The sequence below is a fragment of the Mytilus galloprovincialis genome, chromosome 6 (assembly GCF_965363235.1).
Source record: "Mytilus galloprovincialis chromosome 6, xbMytGall1.hap1.1, whole genome shotgun sequence".
NCBI lineage: Eukaryota > Metazoa > Mollusca > Bivalvia > Mytilida > Mytilidae > Mytilus > Mytilus galloprovincialis.
In genome coordinates this window covers 75,261,363-75,284,578 of record NC_134843.1, presented here as the reverse complement: position 1 = coordinate 75,284,578, position 23,216 = coordinate 75,261,363, and the positions used below count along the sequence as shown (strand labels likewise).

Genomic DNA, 23,216 nt, shown 5'->3' with positions numbered 1-23,216 from the left:
CATAAAAAGCTAGATTTAACAAACAAAAAATATATCAGGCAAAAAAAGTTGATTGATGTTCGAATAAAAATTTCAGAGCATTTTAGTGTGCTTTAAAAGTAATACTATGATATTTAAAAGTCAAAGACACTAAAAATTCCGGATCAGGATTAAAGAATTATACAGGAAGTAGTGTTAATTACAACAGGATCAAATTCGATGAGGTGTGAATGTTTACAATCTTAGATTATCTTCTATAAGTTGAAGCTTCCTACACACAACGTTTGGAATTATAAAAGTGCGTTGTACATTTAAACTTAATATCTATTTTTGTGTATATTGTAGTTTGTATACTGAGGTTTGTCTTTTCGTTTCGTCTATTTTTGGCATTGAACATTTGTTTTCGAGTCACACTCTTAATATCCTTTTGGTAGGCTTCGTCTCTTTTTATGATTGAATTGTTCATAATAAAATTTTTAAAAAATATAGCTTTAAGACATTTTCTTAATTTTTTGTATTGATTCATGCTTTATTCATCATAAGATAAAGGTAGTAAAATATGGAAAACAACACGTTTAACAATGGTAGTCGACGTAGAGAATCTTGCTTAGTAGTATACAAACAATCAAAAATGCATCTTTGTGATTTATGGCATTCAACAATAAAAAAATCATCCATGCACTTGTAGATTGTGTACCTGCAGTCATCAGTAGAATTGGATCACATAAAAAAACATTTACTGAATCATTTGTTCGACAACTGATCAATTAAAAAAGTAGGAAATGTTTGGTATTAACACACACCACGTGCCTGCTCCTATCAATAATATTTTTCAAAGAATTTTCCTGTCTGTTAATGTTATGTCTATTTACGGAATTATGCATTGATTTCTTTTCATATCTCTATTCGCCAGAGTTATATAATCAAATTTATCTACCTCTTTTCTGACTGCTACGCAATTTACAACCTGTAATATGGTTTGTTTTAGCGTTTGTCTCTCACTGACTGACATCAAATTTGAGATTTCTAGATGTATTTTTTTTTTTTGTAAATTAATATTTTTGTGTTCTCTATCATTTTGTTTGATTTATTTTAGCGTTTTTCTTTCACTGAACGTTAACGTGATCAAAATAACCTCAAGGGCATACGATACAGTTACAGGGGAGGTAATGACGTTGCTATAACGTAAAATGTTATTTTCGCGACGTCAAACTGTGACATATCGGGAAAAGATGCATTTTCCGATTAATTTTTAGCATTCAAACGGATTTAATTCGAAAACGAGTGCATGGACCCCCATATTTTAAACCGACATTTTGTTTCATTTTGCAGGGAGATTATGTGGACCAAATTTTATAAAACTGTAAATAGTGTAATTTTTTTTTTAATTTTGATAAATATACAGCAAAAAATTACTGTTGTTTTCTCAATTCATGACCATTTGATAAATATGAGTTATTTCTGAACAAAAAAGGCATAAATTTTTAGAATACTTATAAAATACAGAAATTACAAATTATTTAACAAAAAACAATTTGTGTTTATCTTTTAAAACAAAAAAGTTATGTCTTTCTTTCTAAAAGGAAAATACGGCCACAAATTCGAATTTTTGAGCAAATATACAAAATTTCGACCTCATTTAACTCAAAAAGTAGCACATGAAGGTATATTTTTTATTACATATTTGATTTAATCAGGTAAAAAATAGCCTATATGCAAATTTTCATCAACTTGTAAATACAGAATCAAAACTGTATCGTATGCCTTAACCTTCCGTTAGTGGAGAAAAAAAAATTAGTTTAGTTGCCTGTTGCTTGGTTGACAACTCAGTGGCAAATATTTCGTGCATATTCGTCAAGGTGAAGAGAACAAATAACGGTATTACAATATTAATGTTCTTCAATATATGTAAACCGTGATAATGTGAAAAATTTAAGTTGAAAAATGAAATGTTTTATAGAATAGAAACGGTGTCTTGCAAAAGACTACCTACGACCCCTTTACCCCGTGGTTGCAAGGGTTGTTAAAGTCCTTGGAGTGCTCTACCTTCACAAGCAGTTCGATTTAAACATCCCTATACCAACAGGAGGCAACAGTGTATTGATACATATCCTGGACAAGCAAATTGACGCCTCGCTCTATTGGTTTTATGTACTTTGTCTGTGTGGGTTTTTTTTTTTTGTGTTTCTTTCTTCCATCTGACGTGATTCTATACTTGTACATCCCGTCATAGTGTTATTGTGGCATGGTAAAGATTCGTTTATATATCTGTTTGTTTTTATAGTTATTAAGATGATAACACAACGTTGACTGCTGTACCCCTGATTTTTGTCATTTTTACCTATAATGTCAAAATGGGATATGTCCGAAATAGAGTTCAATAGACATTCCTCGAAGAAAGGCTGGAAACACAATTAATTAATGATCATAATAAATGTTAATTAACATCCAAGTACAAAGGTTTTAACATTATGATGTGTTAAATCACATTACCAGATTTTTATCTCCTCAAGAAGGTTAATATATTTCGTCGATAAGGTCAATACAATTCGTCGACAAGGTCAATATAATTCACATGACATCAAATTCCTTACAGAGAATTGATTTCATAAGAAGATAACAACTGTCAATAATGACTATTTATAATTGTGCCAGTTGCAATACGATCAAATGGATATAAAATGATACATGAAGATGAAGAAAAGAAGATACAAAAACAATAGACAAGACATCTGATTAGAAATGGGCTGAACCGGTGTTATTTTCGTTTCTAAAACCAAATGCTTTTCTGTGCGATAAAAACAATTTTTACGTGCTTTTTCTTTTCATTCATTAACAGGCTTCTTGTATACTAGTAGTCAATGTGTCAGCCATCATTGGTGTGCTTTTTTTGTTATTGCATAACTATTTTACTGAAAAATACAAAAACTGTCATCGCCAAATCAGTGTCATAACAGCTTGTTACATGCGTCAGTATGTAGATGAGGTTGTTTTTGAATTTATTTAGCAACATTTTAGAACTAAATACAAAAAGAAAATACCATAATCTGACCAATGAATCCTGGAATGTGTGATGGTTGTTTTAATTCTTTTCCCACCATGGTTTCTGCTATAAAATCGTCACATTGAGTTTGTTTTGTAATCTGATAATGTCAATATTAACGATATAATATTACTTTTACTACGAAAAACATAAGCTGTATTAATTCCAGTAAAAAATGTGTCACAGACTTAAAATACATCTTACTGTTATTAATAAAAATTCTAAGTTGTATAAAAGCTAGAAAAATGTCGTTTTACAGACAAACTTTCATGTGGCGTGCTGTTTATAAAGAATTCTTTTGTGTTATGCCGCCTAGTGTATTAGAAACAATATCAAGTTTTACAAACAACACACATTCGATCAAGAATGCATTCTAATCCCTCTTATCATTGTTATTTGTAATTGTTATAGTTAGAACTTCCATTTCTTTTTTTCATGTTGCTTCCCAAAAAAAAGAATAATTATGCATGATCACTCGCCAAGAGCATTTTGCTACGCTAAATTGAAGAATATGTATTTGTCCCTATTTTTCATTTTGGTCATGGTATTGTCTTGTTCTCTGCGACTTCAGATTCAAATCTAATAATGCAAAAGGAATGTATTTGGTGTATCAAAGGCACACAATCCTTTCAAGAACTTGATAAAACTCAAAGCAAATGAACGACCTTTATTGTTGTTGTTCATCTCAAAGAGACAGTTAATTCTTCAATTAGAGACTACAGTAATACACCGATGGCCAAATATCAATATTTCACAAAGATGATAAAAAAAGGTAAAACAATAAAATAGCTAGAGGCTCTTAAGAGCCCGTGTCGCTCACCTTGGTCTATGTGCATGTTAAACAAAGGACACAGATGGATTCATGACAAAATTGTTTCATGGTGATGGTGATGAGTTTGTAGATCGTACTTTACTGAACATTCTTGCTATTTACAATTTTATCTATCTCTAATGAACTTGGCCCTTTAGTTACAGAGGGAAATATTTTGTTAAAACTGACCAAAATTTACCAAATCAATGAAAATTGTTAAAAATTGACTATAAAGGACAATTACTCCTGAAGGGGTAAACTGACCATTTTGGTTATGTTGGTTGACTTATTTGTAGATCTTACTTTACTGAGCATTATTTCTGTTTACAATTTATCTCTATCTATTATAGTATTTAAGATAATAACCAATAACGGCAAAATGTCCTTAAAAATTACCAGTTGGAGGGCAGAAACCCAACAACCAGTTAACCAATTCATCTGAAAATTTCAGGGCAAATAGATATTGACTTGAAAAACAATGTAACCTCTTGATAGAATTGTTCTAAATGCTTTGGTTTCAGTGTTATTAGCCAAAATCTACATTTTACCCCTATCTTCTATATTTAGCCATGGCGGCCATCTTGGTCGGTTGGCTGGCACACATTTTTAAACTAGATACCCCAATAATGATTGTGGCTAAGTTTGGTTAAATTTGGCACAGTAATTTCAGAGGAGAAGATTTTTGTAAAAGATTACAAAAATTTACGAAAAATTGGTAAAAAATGACTATAAAGGGCAATAACTCCTTAAGGGGTCAAATGACCATTTTGGTTATGTTGACTTATTTGTAGATCTTACTTAGATGAACATTATTGCGGTTTACAGTTTATCTCTATCTATAATAATATTCAAGATAATAACCGAAAACGGCAAAATTTTCCTAAAATTACCAATTCAGGGGCAGCAACCCAACACCCGGTTGTCCGATTCATTTGAAAATCAGGGCAGACATATGTTGATTTGAAAATCAAATTGTCCTCCTGTCAGATTTGCTCTAAATGCTTTGGTTTCAGAGTTATAAGCCAAAAACTACATTTTACCCATATATTCTTTTTTTAGCCATGGCGGCCATCTTGGATAGTTGGGCGGGTCACCGCACACATTTTTTAAACTAGATACCCAAATGATGATTATGACCAAGTATGGTTAAATTTGGCCCAGTAGTTTCAGAGGAGAAGATTTTTGTAAAAGTTAACGACGACGACGACAAGTGATAAGAAAAGCACACTTGGCCCTTTGGGCCAGGTGAGCTAAAAATGAGGATATCAACACGGGAAAAAAATCGATTAAACTGTTTCTAGTTTGAGGGGAAATCTTTTTGGACTATTACGAAGCAAATATAAAAGCATAATTTAAAAAAAAAAAAAAAACTCTCATAATTTTCCTACAAACTCGAATACACATTCAAATATACACGGGATACATCAATGTCTTGACCGAGGATTGTATATAAACATATCAAGTAAATCGTATAGACTAAATCGCAATTCTTCTTAAATACATTCAGGTCGAAAGAGAAAACTAAAAGTACATACTTTTTTTTATAATAGAAGTCATACATCAAAAATGTCGAACTTATTAACACTATATAAAACTACTAGTATACTTTTCCGTCATGTTTCCCTTCTGTATTGAAGATGAAAATTTGATATAACAATTCTAGAATTTCAAATCAGAGAGGCGCTATGAAATATTAATGTCTGTTTTATTATAAGCAATCTTATATTAAAATGAAACGTAAAAAATCATATCGTGATTGTGTTGCAATCTTCTTCCTAATTATCGACTTAAATTTTAAGCTTAGAATATTTATTATTGAGAAGAAGATTTATAAAGGTTGAATGATTTATTAAACTTTCAATCCATCATGTAAACAAGCATTTAATCTGTTATCTATATTACTAAATGAATAGAGTTGAAATTGGGTGTCGCGTTTTCTTCTTTCACATAAAATCCACGAATATTGTTTTATACCATAGAGGGGTAATGACCAGCGTAGTTTATTATGTAACAATTCTAGAATTTCAAATCAGAGAGGCGCTATGAAATATTAATGCCTGTTTTATTATAAGCAATATTACGTAAAAATCATATCGTGATTGTGTTGCAATCTTTTTCCTAATTATCGACTTTAAAAATTTTAAGCTTAGAATATTTATTGAGAAGAAAATTTATAAAGGTTAAATTATTGCTTTCACTCCATCAAGTAAACAAGCATTTAATCTGTTATCTATATTACTAAATGAATAGAGTTGAAATTGGGTGTCGCATTTTCTTCTTTCACATAAAATCACCGAATTTTGTTTTATACCATAAAGGTGTAATGACCAGCGTAGTTTATTATGTGTTTATTTCAAGATCTTTTGGGGGGGTTAAAATCGGGAAAAAGCCAGTTCGGATCGATCGTCCTTCACGACGGTCGGGTTTGAAATTTACGTTCCGTCATCCTTTCCGTCATTACACGTCTGCCCGGCAAATTAAATTTGATTTCATAGCAGATATGGTACTGAATATTGACTTTACACTGAAACACTTTGTAATACACATTACCTTGGCGCTCTCAGCAATTTAACAACATATTTTTACACTTCCTCCCGGGGAACCGCATCAATTCAACATGAAAAGGGTGGGGGATTACTTCAGTATTCGGTTAAAAATGGGTACCGAAGTGCGGCTGGAATGTGACCTACCCCATTCGTATATTAATGCATACAATTATGAATCAAAGTATATTTCGTATATAAAAAGCTCGGAGAGATGACAATGACGAAAATAATTCAAATCTCTTCGTACACGAGACTTCTGAAACATGAAAAGCGGAAACTGACGATATTTAAAGTGAGCTGTATTACAACAGCATACCTTGATTTAAAGCTGTCAAATATAATTAAAAATAATGAAAGCTTATATAGAAAAGTCATTGATGGAGCTTCAATGAAGATAAATTGACCAAAATGTGACCATTTTTACCAATTTGATAAATTTCTGAATGTTTAAAATTCTTTTTGAAAATAATTAGAATTTTCATAGGCAAAATTAATAAAAAAAAAAAAAAAAAAAAAAAAAGGGCACGTGATATGGTGACAGGTATGAACTTCTACCCTTTTGACAAAAATAACCAAAAGATACATAAATGACAATATGATATACACAATGGCAATAATGATGCAGCTTGGGATGCTCTTTCCCTGCTTGTTACTTCATATAATCACCATGACTTTTGTTACCAGGAGTTTGTATCAAGAGGTTCAATGAAGTGGTATATATGTATGTATAGCGTTTTATCTCACTTTACTCTCTTCGTTTGCATTTCGTTCTTATTATTAATACTATTTATTTATAAAGAATAGATGTTAGGTTAAAAAAAAATCGATGATTCAGAGAGGCTTTGATTACAATCACTGCATTGATCACTTGAAATTTTAATTCTACGTCAAAAATATCAGAACTTCTTCGTTTTCAGACTTGGACTAGGTCTTATAATTTCAAATAAATGGGAATGGAGATTACATCATCCTCGTTGTCACTCATTCTTTGAACCATCGCAAGTTTATCTTAAATGCAGCATCTGCTTTTTGACAGGTGTATAATGACTTAAATCGTGAAAAATAAGCAGACCAATATTTTTTTAAATATTAAGATGCTGAAATAGTTTGTCTTGTTGATAAAAAAATATAAAATTGAAAACTTCAGCTGAGACGACTCCGAACAAACCATAACTGCTAGAAATTATAATTCTCTGTCGTTGGTCGTCAGGCAATAAGAAAACACAAGAAGGGACAGAAGAGCTTAAACGATCGAAGTAGGCCTGGTGCACTGTTTGCAAATTAAAAAATTACAAAGATACTGAAATACCTTTATTTTTGACCGACATCTTGGTATCAGATGTCATACAAAACGATAACCCAATGTCCTTGCACGAATATCTTCCTACATGCATATACATATTATTAGTATATAATTAAAAAAGAAGAAAGTGTGTCATTTCTTTAGTCTGTACTATATAGAATTTAACAACACACAGCATTTAACAAATAGGAAACTTGCGGATAACAGAATCTAAGCCAGCAGGATTTGAAGCAAAGGGAGTCTGATGACGTCGGCTCCTTTTGATAAGGATTTGATTCACAACAACAGTGATAAAACTGAGGTGGTTTATATTGTTTTGAATGTTTTTGATATGTCGGTCCCAAATGATGTTACTACTCCTACCGCTTGTCATTGCGATATAACTCTCAAGGATTACGAGGGAAAGACATATTACAAATTATTCTTGAATATAATACCTTTTGTCCTTACGGAGTTAGTTCAAAATTCCTGAAAATGACATTTCCTAATTGAGCAAAACTTTCATGGCTTTTGCTTAGATTTCACGTGTCTGTCAAAGAATTGTAGTTCATTAGTATGGTAATACCTGTTTTCAAGTAAAAATAGAGGAATAACATTTGTCATTATCAAATGTGACAACAGTGAATGGTTAAATCCCACCACATGAAGTATCAACCCTAGTACCCAGTATTATAGCGAAGGCTTCGCATATATTATAAGAAAAATAGCTTGCAAAGTATTCTTGTCCTTTGGTCTTTGTTGGATTCATGTAGTTGCATTTCAACATATTTTAACAGTTGTTTTGATAGTAAGGACATAAGAGTGGCGGATCTAAGTGGAGGATTCCGGGGGTTGAAAACCCCCCTTTTTGGTCGATCAATGCATTTGAATGAGGACATATCCTGGATTGGGACCCATCCCTATTGAAAATAGCTGAATCCGTCCCTGGTAAGTGAAAGTTCACTAAAGAATTTAATATAACATGAATATGTTAGTACAATGTATAAGCCATCATAAAATTATGTCTTAAAATTATTCCTACTATTTTGCAAACATGTTATGGATGTGACTTCGTAGACCTATAATATCTTTTATTTCAAATTGAATAAAAAAGGTGTCTCTTTCATACATTTGTACCTTCACCTTTACTTGACTAAAGTTCATGAAGCAAGACTTCGAAAAGAACCTCTAATATAAGAGATGTGGTATGCCTGCCACGTGAGAAAACTCTACAAAAGATAAAAAAATGACGTAGTAGTTAACAACTTAAGGTCATCGTACATGCCTTCAACAAAGGACACTAGACCTCATAGAAAACTATACGTTCAGAAATGACAAATGTATAACAATTTCAAGGAGAAAACTAACAGTCTGTATGACTATGCTTATTCCGTCAACAGAATGGTTTCAAAGGGGAGTGATCCTGTGGATCCTGTGAATTGCCAGTATAAATTCTACCCGAGCTTACGTTTTGTAAAGTAACTGCTAAAATTCTATGATAAAGTATTATTTATTATTGTTTTACATACATTGCATACCTTTGTTTTAGTCGTCTGCCTAACTTTAATTATATAACGGTATACAGTAATGATCTTTAGCGAGTTTACTGTACGCATGCCAATGTTCCTTGCACACTCGTCCACTTGTTCACATTAAATTTTGTAGCAGTGCATTGTGCAGGAATGCCAACAAGGACCATATATAGTTACATATATATATATATTACAGACTTATTGATAATTCCCACTTCCGTCAAACAAATTATATATATAGCCTGGTATTTTGATAAGTTTTTAACAACCAATGGGTCGTTTCACTGCTGATAGAGGTTTACTTTAATTTGCAGTATTTGGCAAAACTTTGTAGATTTTTAGGTCGTCCACGCTCTTTAACTTCGTAGATTTTGTATTTGATTTTGGTCTTTTATTTTTATTTTTAAGATTCGAGCGTCAATGATGATTAATAACATCGTACATTTTGTACATGATTTGTCCATTTATTATATCAGATTCGATCGAGCGTCACTGATGAATCTTTCGAAGATAACACGCGTATCAGGCGTACAGACTTATAAGCCCGATATGCTTTTTTCAACGATGATGCCCAGTTAGTAGATATGACGTCGATGTATAACGCAAGTAATGAAAATAAAAATATAAGTTCACCAATTTTTTTTTTTTATTTTTTTTATTCAAATCTGTTTGACCTGTCCTTATATGCAGGCTAGATGTTTCCTGTACATATGTGATCATCTGTTCTCAACCAGGATATATTGTACTTAAACATTTATGCAAAACATTTGACGCCAACTTATTTTACAAATACGTAAAAAAATTAAAGCGGATGGCCTTATAAAATAAGTTGCAGCTACACTTGTATCATTAAGATTTATTTTCTCACAAAAAACAGACCAAACTTTATTTGTGAACAGATGTAAGTAAATTATTTTATTATGGGTATATTTTTTATTATCGTATACTTAGACTAAATAACATATGATTTTTACTGTATGATAATAACATTAAATTAATGTAAACTCTATATTTTTTTTTCTTCAAATTGGTGCTTAGCGGGCTGAAATGAAAAGTTTATCACATGTTTCGATTGTTATCACATGCCTTTCCGTAACGTTACCGCATGGCATTCCGGTGACACTCGGCAAGTTCCGGAAAATACACCTCAATACTACGTTTTCATTGAAAAACATTACAAAGTAGTGTACAAAATAATTATTTGGATACTGGAAATTATTTTGTGTAAAAAAAAAAATAATAATAATTAATAATAATAATAAATTTTTCTTAAAAAAAACGCATTTTTTTAAAGTTTCAAACATAATTCAGAAAGTTTCTTTAAAAAAAAATTGACTTTTACAAACAGTGTTCATTATGTATATTGTTGGTTTATTTTGTCGATTCGTCCATATTAAAATATTTTTCTTCTGTGTTGAGGCTTATTATAGAAAGATTTCATATCGAATGTACTGAATCCGGGGTGCGACGTCAGTGTACTTTTCAATCTTTGAACTTCTATTTTGGAACCACGTAAAAGGATCATTTTATTGAATCTGTTATTTTTCTCCATTGTTGAAGCATATGATAAAAAGATCATAGCATGTCAAGTTTCATATCTCATGCAATATAACCCTTCGTTTAATATCAGCCCTCGGGCCATGCAGCTCTTGGGCTGATATTAAACTTAGGGCTGATAATACATGTGATAATCTGATAGTAGTAGTCAGCCGGAGGCAGTTAGCAGTTAGATTTCAATATGATATAGTTTGCGGCGCGGGACGTTTACTCTTTTAGATACAACATTTAACTTTTTTAAATAGCCATTTGAGTTTATTTTTTAATGGACTTTATTTATTCATTTTTTTTGCACTTTTGTTGGTTTTTTTAAAGAAATTTCTATTGGATAATTGTGCTTAACAAAGCATGGGAAAAGTTTAAAATCTATTTGATATTCAACACACAGTGCATTCGCATATTGATAAACAGCCAAAGGTTTCAGTTTCTGTTTTCAGGGCCGTAACTACCTATGAGGCAGGGGAGGCAGTTCAGGGGAGGCAACTGCCTCCCCTGAATTTTCTGCACCAAAATTTTCTTTTGAAGTAAAAAAATAAAATATTGACAATATGTACACGAAGAACTTGAATTTATATTATAAACAACACAAGTTAACAGTTTTAACAGTGTTATCATGATACGTGATATGTATGTCATTTTTCGGATTTTTGATCGAAAGTAAACCGTTTCAGTATTTGTTTTATTTTTTTTTTTTTTTTTTTTTGTGTGGCCGTCCGTCTGTTATTCAGTATTGAGGGAGTCAGTATTCGTATGAGAACACATATGACACTTTGCTTTCGATAATTTTGAATAAAAACTTAACTATTCACATTTATTTGGGAGCTCAATTATTAAGCAGAGGAAGTTCCTTTTGTATTGTGAATCTTTTAAGATATCGGAAATTCGTTACCAGCTGAATCAACTGTTGGATCGTTTTTTTAAGTTTCCCAATCGTACGAGAACATTATGGTCGATGCCTTAGTAGGTAAAGACTTCCATTCGTTGTAGCAGGGACTTTCTATACTAAGTTTATACTAGACTAGTATAGAAAGTCCCTGGTTGTAGTTATATACATGTCTGTTCAGCTTTCAACAATATTGAATTTTCAAGATCCTCGATAAAAAAAAATATCTTGCGTTTTATAATCTTGCTTTATATGTTTTTTGAACTAACCAGTTTCTAAAAAAAATATCTTTAAATACAGAAAATACAGATAATAATTGTTTGCATGACAATTGCTCCAAGGATCCAGCAAAACTGATCTTTCTTAAAGTAAGGAAACCGATGGAAAACGGGTAATTTTAGCCTTATCATTTGAGAAAAAAATCCAGGGTCACAATGTATTTAACGTTAACAATTATAGGTCAAAGTACAGCCTTCAAGACGGAGCTAGCCTTGGCTCACCCCGAACAGCAATCTGAGCTTGCATGCTTTTGCATAAAAGTTGCTTCCATGTTCAAGCAATACTGATGTTTCTTAAAGTAAGGAAATCGAAGGGAAACGGGTAATTTTTAGCCTATGACTGAGAGAAAAAAAAATCGGCGGGGGGCGTAGCCCCCTACTCCCTATCAAAGGGGGCTCAATCGCCGGCCCCAAACCCCTGCCTCCCCTGAATTCTAACCCTAGTTACGGCCCTGGTTTTGGATACTAGGTTACTTTCGACTGACCATTACTCCACATAATGTTTTTTTTTTATTAATATTTAGTTTCAACATTTATCCAATGCTAATTTAGACACTATATATCTATTATTAAGTAAATGAAAAGATAAAAAGTAACATCTTTCATTTGATAAAGATCAAGATTCTCTGATACGTTTATTATGGGACGTCAGAATAGACTACCAATGATTTTTACAGCTGTACTGTATAAAAATCCTATCCATTACTGATTTTTAATGAAAGGAGCATTATCAGTCAACTTCGTGTTCACTGATTTCAGTCAAATTTTAATATTTGATGTCTTACATAGTTACTTAAACGTACATCGAAATTGCAAAAAGTCTGAAATAAACAATTAACAATGCATGGACTCGATTAAAACACATCAGCAATTCGTCCTGCGCCACTATGTTGGTCAAAGTTTAACCAAGGAAGAGGGCTCTTATTAATAGAAGGTCAAGAATACAAATTCAGTACAACTTGGAATCATTGTGTCGTAAGATTTTTTCGTGAAAAGAGGCTTTGGCTTTGTACAACTTTTTGGACATGTCGCGGGATTAAACAAAAACGGGGGAAAGTTCCATTCAGCACCCTCACGGAATTAACTGTAATACATTATAGTGATCCTTTGGTATGGTTGGGTGTCATATAAAATACTTTTAAATGTCTTGCTGCTTTAAGAACTCATCCATATTTTCTATAATCTTCTTAATTTAGATGCAGTATTTTGGATTCATTCTCTTCGTTCTCCTGTCAGTGATAAGTGTTGGCGAAGGTCACTTTTGGGGAAGAAGTAGAAGAACACACCGATGGAGACCTGGAACTAAAGATATGGAGGGATCTTGTACTTTTGATCTCCCATGTGACGTTGAAACAGAATCATTTAAAGCTAAAATTCACATTCGCGGATTCGTAAAATCTGCAGAGGTAATTATATAAAAGTTGAGAAAATCAAAGCAAGCAAGTGTATAATATTAGCTAAGAAACTCTCAATTTATAAAAGTACCACATTCAAGTTTACTATAATAACAGCTCAGTTTATATAATATTAACTAAGAAACTCTCAATTTATAAAAGTACCACATTCAAGTTTACTATAATATCAGCTCAGTTTATACATGTATAATATTAACTAAGAAACTCTCAATGTATAAAAGTACCACATTCAAGTTTACTATAATAACAGCTCAGTTTATATAATATTAACTAAGAAACTCTCAATTTATAAAAGTACCACATTCAAGTTTACTATAATAACAGCTCAGTTTATATAATATTAACTAAGAAACTCTCAATTTATAAAAGTACCACATTCAAGTTTACTATAATAACAGCTCAGTTTATATAATATTAACTAAGAAACTCTCAATTTATAAAAGTACCACATTCAAGTTTACTATAATAACAGTACAGTTTATCTCTTGTAAGTAATTTGGAAGATAATAAAGTTGTTCGTTAGAAAGGATAATACAAAATTTCCTTTTGTTTATTACATTCTCATTTGAAATACCATAGCTTCATGGGTGCAACAACGTATCAGAAAATATATACTGTATACTCCGAGCAAAACATTGAATGTCAGAATAAGAAATCAAATATATTGCAAACACAAATAGAAAAACGATCAAGGACTAAAGTCAGTCCTTTGAGATAATCTACATATACGAAGTGGCTTCAATGTACAATGTCTACACAATTGAAAGCTTCAAAGAAAAAAAAATAAGCATTCGTCTACCATTTAAATGATTCAATATAAGCCTAACATTGTGTAATCTTGTCAAAGTTTATGTTGATACGACAAGTCTTTTCACAAATATTCTCATACAGACTAAGTGTAAAGGTTTTCCATTGTCATTAAGATGTAGTTTGGTTCCGGCAAGTTCAAATCTTGACCATACACAATATGGTAAAACCCGTATATTATTGTGTTAGTTTACATGATAGTTCTTGAAATTCATTTTGATAGGAAACATTCGGAAAAAAACGCAGAAAACTATTATGCTGTGTTCACACGTAATTCGAATTCGATTCGAATTAACTAATTCGAATTAGTTTAATTCGCATTAGAAACGTTTTACGTCCTAACGTCAAATTCGCTTTACTGTCCAAACGACGTTAACTTACACTTCGTATTGACAAAAGCGTACTTCTAATGCGAACTAACCAATTCGAATTCGATTCGAATTAAAAAAGAGGAGTGTGTGAACGCAAATAGCGAATTCGATTCGCATTCGATTCGAATTCAAATCGAATTAAACGTACGTGTGAACGAGGAATATAAACAAAAATTGCGTTAATAAAATCAAAATCGTATTTTTGGTTTATATTATGCCTCGTTCACACGGACATTTAATTCTAATTGAATCGAATTCGCTTATTGCGTTCACACACTCTTCTTTTTTAATTTGAAGTGGCTAATTCGAATTACCCAATTCGAATTAGAAATACGTTTTTGTTAATACGAAAATTTTGACGTTACGCTCGATGTTGGTGTCACTTTTAGTAAGGGCATACGATACAGTTTTGAACTTGTATTTACCAGTTGATGAAAATTTGCATATAGGCTATTTTTTATCTGATTAAATCAAATATGTAATAAAAAATATACCTTCATGTGCTACTTTTTGAGTAAAATGAGGTCGAAATTTTGTATATTTGCTCAAAATTCAGATTTGTGTCCGTATTTTCTTTTTCGAAAGAAAGACATAACTTTTTTGTTTTAAAAGATAAACACAAATTGTTTTTTGTTAAATAATCGGTAATTTCTGTATTTTATAAGTATCATTAAAAATTATGCAACTTTTATTCCGAAATAACTCTATATTTATCAAATGTTCATGAATAGAGGAAAAAACGTCATTTTTTGCTGCATGTTTATCAAAATTAAAAAAAAATGCGCTATTTACAGTTTTATAAAATTTTGGTCACATAATCTCCTTGCAAAATGAAACAAATTGCTGTTTTAAAAAATAGGGGTCCATGCACTCGTTTTCAAATTAAAACAGTTTGAATGATAAAAATCAGTCGAAAAATGCATCTTTTCCCGATATGTCATAGTTTGACGTCGCGAAAATAACATTTTACGTTAGCAACGTCATTACCTTCCCTGTAACTGTATAATATCATGATATTGACGTCCAGTATATACATTAAACACTTGGGTTTCTGTTAATAAAAGGTGTATGCCAGGTGGCCTCTAGACAAATGGAAATATAAGGAATACCTATGGTGTTCTGTGAAAGGACAGAAATGTCGGATATACGCTACATTCAAGTCCACTCGTATGCATTCATGCACAATTTGTTTCAAAATAATGTTTACCTGTTGAAAAAAAAAAAACCAGATTTTTGTTTTTATGAAAATCGTACTGAAGAGGAGAAACGCCTTACACTTTTTAGTTTTTTTTCAATAATTGTTCATTTTGTTTTTTACCTTAATAAATATGGCTGTAGGGAGGACCGATATTTATTTTTTTTTAAGGTCAACCTTTAACAAATCAATTTTCAATAATTGTAAGATTTTAATGTCTGTCAAAATTCTATGATGACAATATTTGATGGCCAAGTTTGATTTTTTGGGAAATGGGATGGTTGTAAAAGGCTCTCCTCCGGGTGCAGGAATTTCTCGCTGCATTGGTGCCCTTCGGCTGTTGTCTGCTCTTTGTCGGTTTGTGGTCTCTTTGACACATTATCCATTTCCATTCTCAATTTTTATATTTTATGTTTTACTTTGTTCTGTATTTGTTTTCCTGTTATTTTTTCTCTCAGTTACCCGTTTTTGTCGTTGATGGTATCTTATTTAAATGTTTTTGTTTGGCGCATTCTTTATTCTCAACGAAATATTTTTCTGTTCCTTAGAATACAATTTTAGTGATAAGTAAAGATGTGTGATTTTCTCCCGAGTAAAATTTCTTATTTTATGCACTTCTCTTAAGTATCACAATCAAAATACTCATTGTATAATGCAAGATATAACTAACGCGAGAAAAAAGATAAATTACGCGTCATACATTTCTAAATCACTTCTTTTAATATCAATTGGAGAAATAAAATAATAATAAAAAAACTCTTCAATGTAATATATGTTATTGCTTTGGACACTATTGAATTAATATTGAGAAAGTTTTTTGTAGTGCTCTCATCCTATGCCGCGACACATTACGAAGCGGTGACACAATATAAATTTCAAATGATAATCAATGAATAAGTTCACATAAATTAACACATTCATAAATACTATTATTCTCTTCTTCGGTTAAAACGAGCGTATTTCTTTTCAAAATACTGTCTTGGCATACATCCAACACATACATCCAACACCGAAGCGCTCGGGACAATTCATTTTTGATTTTTCAAAAAGACTATACTGTAAAACGTGATTTTTTCTCTTCATGAAATAAAATAATGTCCATTAATTACAGATGTTCCTTCAGGGAAAGTCGAACCCCACTCATCAGTTTCTTCTCCTGTTAACATATGACTCCCCGATGTTGCTTTAAGGAGGAAGAAATCATTTTCCTCATCACATAAAACTGCAAAAATTTTACTGGTAACTATCATATCAGCTACTGTCTCATAACTGTCATCTTCTAAAGTCTCGTCCTCTAAATTGAAATCCTCTGCTTCTATTTAGACTTCCAACAAAATACCAACTTGATAAGGAAACAAACAATGGTCACCCTCAAGGCACCCGTCGCAATAGCACGACACGGTTCGAAGTAGTACCGTTTGTGTATTTTTTGTTTTTACGCGATTTATGGACCGTATCCCCTTTATTGGTTTAAACGATTTTCTATTTCTAGGAATTTCTTCTTTTTCGGATTGCAGAAGAAGACTTTGATAATGCTTTTGTTTAGTCATTTTTTACTCTTTTGTTTCCATTTGCGTTTTTGTTCTCTTCTATTCTCAGCTCTAAGTTTTTGAATTTTGGATATGACTGTCATGATACCTACAAGTCGGAAAATGACAATATTCATCAATCTTTATTTTAAATTTTCTTATATTGATATCAAGACTTTTATAGCTGACTATAACATATGACTTTTTTCATTGTTGAAGATCGTATGTAATGGTGACATATAATTGAATTTGCCTTCGTCATTGGAACTTTAAGTCTTACTAGTGGATAGATGTCTCATTGGCAACCACGCCACATCTCCTTATTTATATATTGTGACACACTACAGATTATTTCTAGTATAGTATTTTGTTCTATATGGCGTTAAAGAGCTTGCGTTGCGTTTTTTTGTTTGTTTGTTGTTGTTTAGAAGTTAGTATAATTATCTAACAAGTCAACTTAAATATCAGACATGTTAAGGAGAATATTTGACATGCCAACCTAAATATCCCGAACATGTAGATTATAATGTCCAAAAGTTTCTACATCAATATCTATGTATTTAAAGGCAACATAAAGTATCGATGATTTTTATTTGATACATAAAAAATTATGTACTTTTAAAATATTAATCATAGAACGGAAAAAATTCAACCTATGTTTGGGAGTATAAATCATTATACCATTTACAAAATGTATTTGTAATTAAGTGTACCCAATTAGCTGCACGTACAAAATATCTCCGTATTTGATTGTTTACATATCGATGTGTCCGTGTGTCCGTATTCGTACATGTATACATAACGTTCAACTTTCTTATTCAGTACTTTAATTGATACGAATATTTATTATGTATGATGCTAGTTGTATTTCAGACGATAATAATATTCTCCACTGAAGATATTTATTTTATATATACATGTATGCATTTTTTTGTTGTTAACTTGAGATTCTGTTTCATTAGCTTAACAAAAAATGACATAAAAGAAAAAAGCCTTTGAAAGAAAAAGTATATATATATATATATATTCTGAATTTAAGTTTTAGATGTTTGTATAACAAAATTAATTCGTTTCAAAAACGCCATAACGTGAAAAAAGGTTACATGAGTGTGAACGTCAATAACGTCAAATTAGCGATGCTGTGACATTTTGGTAGACCACCATGTGACCAATTCATTTTGATAATTTGTACATTAATCTTTATCTTATTTATATTGAAATGTTCCTTTGGTTTTAGAATTTCCGATTATCGCTTAAATTTTCTAAACAAGTATATAGTTTTCTCTTATTTCTAAAGATTTGTAACAACTTGTTTTTAGTATTTTAGAGACCCTTCCAACGCATCAGTAATCAATATAAATTGACAAAAATATAAACGAATGCATACAACCGTTTCTCTTTTATTAGGAATTTATCATATTGGCTTCATTTCGCCGTTCTGAAATGTATAACCCTTTTTTTTTTATCGTTTTCTTTAAAAACCATCGAAATTACTAAAGTTAAACGTTAGTTAAAAGTTTTGTGACGGGAACCCTGTGGGGATTCATATACATGATATGGTTTTATGTAATGCTAAAAAAGAGACTGTTATATGAATAAATGCCGCTCAGATGTTCTAGATTACCGGACATGTAGTATTTTCTGACTAGATAACATGCTTTACATATTTTTACTCGGTATTGATAATTTCAAGTAAAGCATGTTTTTTTGAAACGTTGTTGTGACAGTGTTTTTCGGGGCTTTGATTTTGATTATGATGTCGAATTTCTCATGGAATTCGTTCTTTTAAATTGGGAAAAAATGTTTTTAAAGCATTTTCCAAGTTTGTTTTACATAATGATATTCAAAATAATGACTTTGATGACAAATTATATCGCTGTCGATAGATTCTCACCTGTGATGCCGCAAAGGGCTTATATTTTTCCTTCAGTGTCTACAAGCTAAAATGGCTTCTTTCCAAGGTCTACTCGATTCAAAAATTGCGTCGATTACGTCATACAAATATGCCGTCACAAAGCCCTAATGTTCCTCTTCAAAATGGTGTACAATTTTTATATTTTATCTGTTTGTGGTTATCCGGAATTAGGAGGAACCCTCAAAAACAACATTAGTATGTTACCCGTCTACATGCAAAAACATGTGATTTTTCTCGTTTGTTTTTGGAAAACTGATTGACAAAAGAGAATAAAAATTAAAAAGCCACCGTAAAAGTTATAATTTAAGTGCTCCGAAGATTTTAACACAAAAAAAACAGTTGATCTTTACGGTATTTTTCTCATTTTAAACCGATTATTGGTCATAGGTGAATGAAATCAGAAAACGTCACCAACATCGAGCGTAAAAGTTAACGTCGTTTGGACAGTTAAGGGCATACGATACAGTTACAGGGAAGGTAATGACGTTGCTAACGTAAAATGTCATTTTCGCGACGTCAAACTATGACATGTCGGGAAAAGATGCATTTTTCGACTGATTTTTATCATTCAAACTGATTTAATTTGAAAACGAGTGCATGGACCCCTATTTTTTAAAACAGCGATTCGTTTCATTTTGCAAGGAGATTATGTGACCCAAATTTTATAAAACTGTAAATAGCGCAATTTTTTCATTTTGATAAACATGCAGCAAAAAATGACGTTTTTTCCTCTATTCATGAACATTTGATAAATATAGAGATATTTCGGAATAAAAATTGAATCATTTTTAATGATACTTTTTAAATACAAAAATTACCGATTATTTAATAAAAAACAATTTGTGTTTATCTTTTAAAACAAAAAAGTAATGTCTTTCTTTCGAAAAAGAAAATTCGGACACAAATCTGAATTTTGAGCAAATATACAAAATTTCGACCTTATTTTACTCAAAAAGTAGCACATGAAGGTATATTTTTTATTATATATTTGATTTAATCAGGTAAAAAATAGCCTATATGCAAATTTTCATCAACTTGTAAATACAGGTTCAAAACTGTATCGTATGCCCTTAAAGCGAATTTGACTCTTATTGTAATTCGAATTAGAATTGACGTTAGGACGTAAAACGTTTCGAATGCGAATTAGTTAATGCGAATCGAATTCGAATTACGTGTGAACTCAGCATTAATTAATTATTCGTCCCCTATATTGTTAATGGTCTGTTTGTCAGAATATGTTGTACATGTAGTAGCTTATCAAATTGTATGCGGCTTTATTGCGTAGATTTGGAATTTATCTGGGGACGTCTGCATTATATTTCCAATTCATTCGCTGCATTTGAGCTGACATTCGGGCAATATTTTAATTCAGGAACATTTTTGCTTCAGTTTAATTCATATAGATTTTTGAATGAAAATAAATAAGTGTAATGTTCATCTAGAAATAAAGCATTCGTTTGTGATAAACCCTTCCATCAGTTAAAAAGAGATGACTTCATATGACAGTCTTGGTTTCCGACTGTTAAGTTATGCAGCTACCAAAAAGAAAAGCGTGGTTCATTCATATCATTAAAGCTATATTTAGCAGATGTTAATCAAAACGATAATTAAAATACACATTCCTCGTAATTAGAAATTATAAACGTTATTTATTTATTCTATTTTTGGTGCTTATATTAAAATTGTTTTGTAGGTTGCAGGACCGTTCAGTGTAACGCGCCATGGATTCTTTAAACATGGATTTTACATCAGAAACAACGAAAACTTACTTCAAGGATCAAACAAAGTTGACTTTACTGCGCGGTATTGGGGCTGGTTGAAACCGAGGTACCGTTGTTCACTCATATGCTACTCTTGTATCACAACGCCACCACCTCCGCCGCCAACACCAACAACTACACCAGCGCCAACATCTCCGCCGCCAACAACAACAACTACGCCAGCGCCAACAACAACAACTACACCAGCGCCAACAACAACAACTACGCCAGCGCCAACACCACAACCCACACCAAGTACCTCAACAAAAGAAACACCACCAGTTGTCAATATTGATGTTAAATAAACTTTTTAAAAATGTTCTTAAAAACCAGTCCAACTATTGAGTATATCATCATATTGTGCAAGTGTTGAAAATATTTATGATACGATATTGATAGTGATGAGAAAATATTCCTGCGGAAAAAAGTTAAAAAAAAACTTAAGTCACAAAGATCAATATAATTTTACTGTCTGATACAGACATTATGCTCAAGATATAGAGAAATTTTCATTTTGTATATTATAATAAAAAAAAACAATTTTCATCATCTTTTCTTTATTTTAAATTAATTTCAACTATTATCTACAAAAATTGTAATGAAACATATTTGACTAAAACAGGCCAGTAAAAACTAAGTTTAACCTTTATTCTAAATCAATTTTATTTCATTTTACAATGTAGCGGAAACAGTTTTAACGTTCATTCTGTCATTCAAACTTAAGAGAAAATGCCATTAAAACTTACTGTTTCATACGTTTGATAAGAACGCCAAGCCAGTCAGTCAATAATAGAGGTGAAGATAGATTTTGTCCTGATTGGAGTTATTGCCCTTAAGTAAAGATTTTTGACTTATTTAAAGAGTTTTATCAAGTTCTTTTGAAATCTACAATAGATAGATAGATATTGTGAACATCAATACAAAATCTACAAAAATGCCTAATGATTAAATCCATTGAAAGATAAAATTGAGAATGGAAAAGGGGAATATGTCAAAGAGGACTCCGTTTATGAGTTATGCCCTAATTTTTTTGTTGAGATTTTGTCTTTAATTTTAAATTCTTAACAAGGCAAGGACTCGAAGGCTTATATTGACTGAGGGATGATAATACATTAATATGAAAAATGACATGTTATGATCTTTTTATCATATGCTTCAGCAATAGAGAAAAATAGATTAGAAGTTCAACTATGTGTTCAAACCATGCATTATTCATTTGTTTAGAAATCTTTGATGCCGAAGCAGTTCTAAATTTGAACTTCTACTTGAACTAGTTCGATTTCTAAATGATACTGTAGTTATTCAAAGAACATCTTTGAAATCCAAAGAAACACTATAATTAAGTAAACTAATATATTGCCTGCAGTCTTAAAGCACTTCTAATATAAGAATTTACAACTGTTTTGTTAAGTATATCAAACAAGTGATTAAGTGTTTTGTTTGATATACTAGTAACCAAGATACTAGAGAATAAATTCTCACAGTATGATAACATTAACGGTACCAGTTTAACTAAAGCAGATACATATTGAGAAAGCAATGTATATTCTGATCTATTCTGTGATGCGCGAATCCAAACTATTTGAAAATACAAAACTTAATACACAATTTAGAGAGCTGATAAAACCAAAAATGAATTGAATGTAAAGCCAAACTGGACAAGGGATCAGAACTATGCACATGTTCTGTTAACATGACGATAATTTTTCTTCTGTCACTATGATATATTTGTGAAATGAGTCGCAAGCAAGCGACATGACTGGCGATAACTTTGTGGATTTACTGTCCATCAAGAATGGTCTATATCCAGTTGTAGTATTAACATTAATGGTACAAATTTTCTTCACCAAAAAACCTTTAATGTCTCCTGGATATAGATGAAACTTTTTGAAAATCAAAAATTTAAAACAATAGACACAAGTCTGAGTGACAATGAGACAACGTTCCATCTAAGCTATAATTTGTAAAAAGATAAACCATTATAATTCAAAGCACAGTCTTCAATGTGGTGCCTTAGCTCACATCGAACAGCAAGCTTTAAAGGGTCACAAAAATGACGAATGGAAAACCATTCAAACAGAAAATCCAACGTTTTAATCTATATATAAAAAAAACGAGAAACGAGAGTGTTCTTACGTGTGTTTGTTTTAATTTTTTGTCGCGTAGTGTTGTCAGTTAAGCGATATTTTATCAAATATTACGTTTTTAAGTATGTTGGCGTTTGTTTTAGTTGCACATCAGTGTTTCTATACTCTTATGGTTGATGTGTTTCCCTTGGGGTTAGTTTGTAACCTAGTTTTTTTTTTTATCTCT

The 23,216-nt window shown here is 31.5% G+C and overlaps 1 protein-coding gene across 1 annotated transcript; it reads left to right on the top strand.

Annotated features, from left to right (window-relative positions):
• The first annotated feature begins 9,849 nt into the window (after positions 1–9,849).
• LOC143078316 (uncharacterized) lies at positions 9,850–21,317 on the top strand. The gene is made up of 3 exons (XM_076253210.1): positions 9,850–10,094; positions 13,108–13,317; positions 20,837–21,317. The coding sequence occupies exons 2-3, from the start codon at positions 13,108–13,110 to the stop codon at positions 21,206–21,208; spliced, it is 582 nt and encodes a 193-aa protein (XP_076109325.1). The 5' UTR covers positions 9,850–10,094; the 3' UTR covers positions 21,209–21,317.
• Positions 21,318–23,216: the final 1,899 nt, after the last annotated feature.

Bases quoted from the DNA above. Each gene is read 5' to 3' on its own strand.
- LOC143078316 (XM_076253210.1), top strand. From the start codon at position 13,108: ATGCAGTATTTTGGATTCATTCTCTTCGTTCTCCTGTCAGTGATAAGT. The intron at 13,318-20,836 runs GTAATTATATAA...ATTGTTTTGTAG, and splicing joins GATTCGTAAAATCTGCAGAG to GTTGCAGGACCGTTCAGTGT.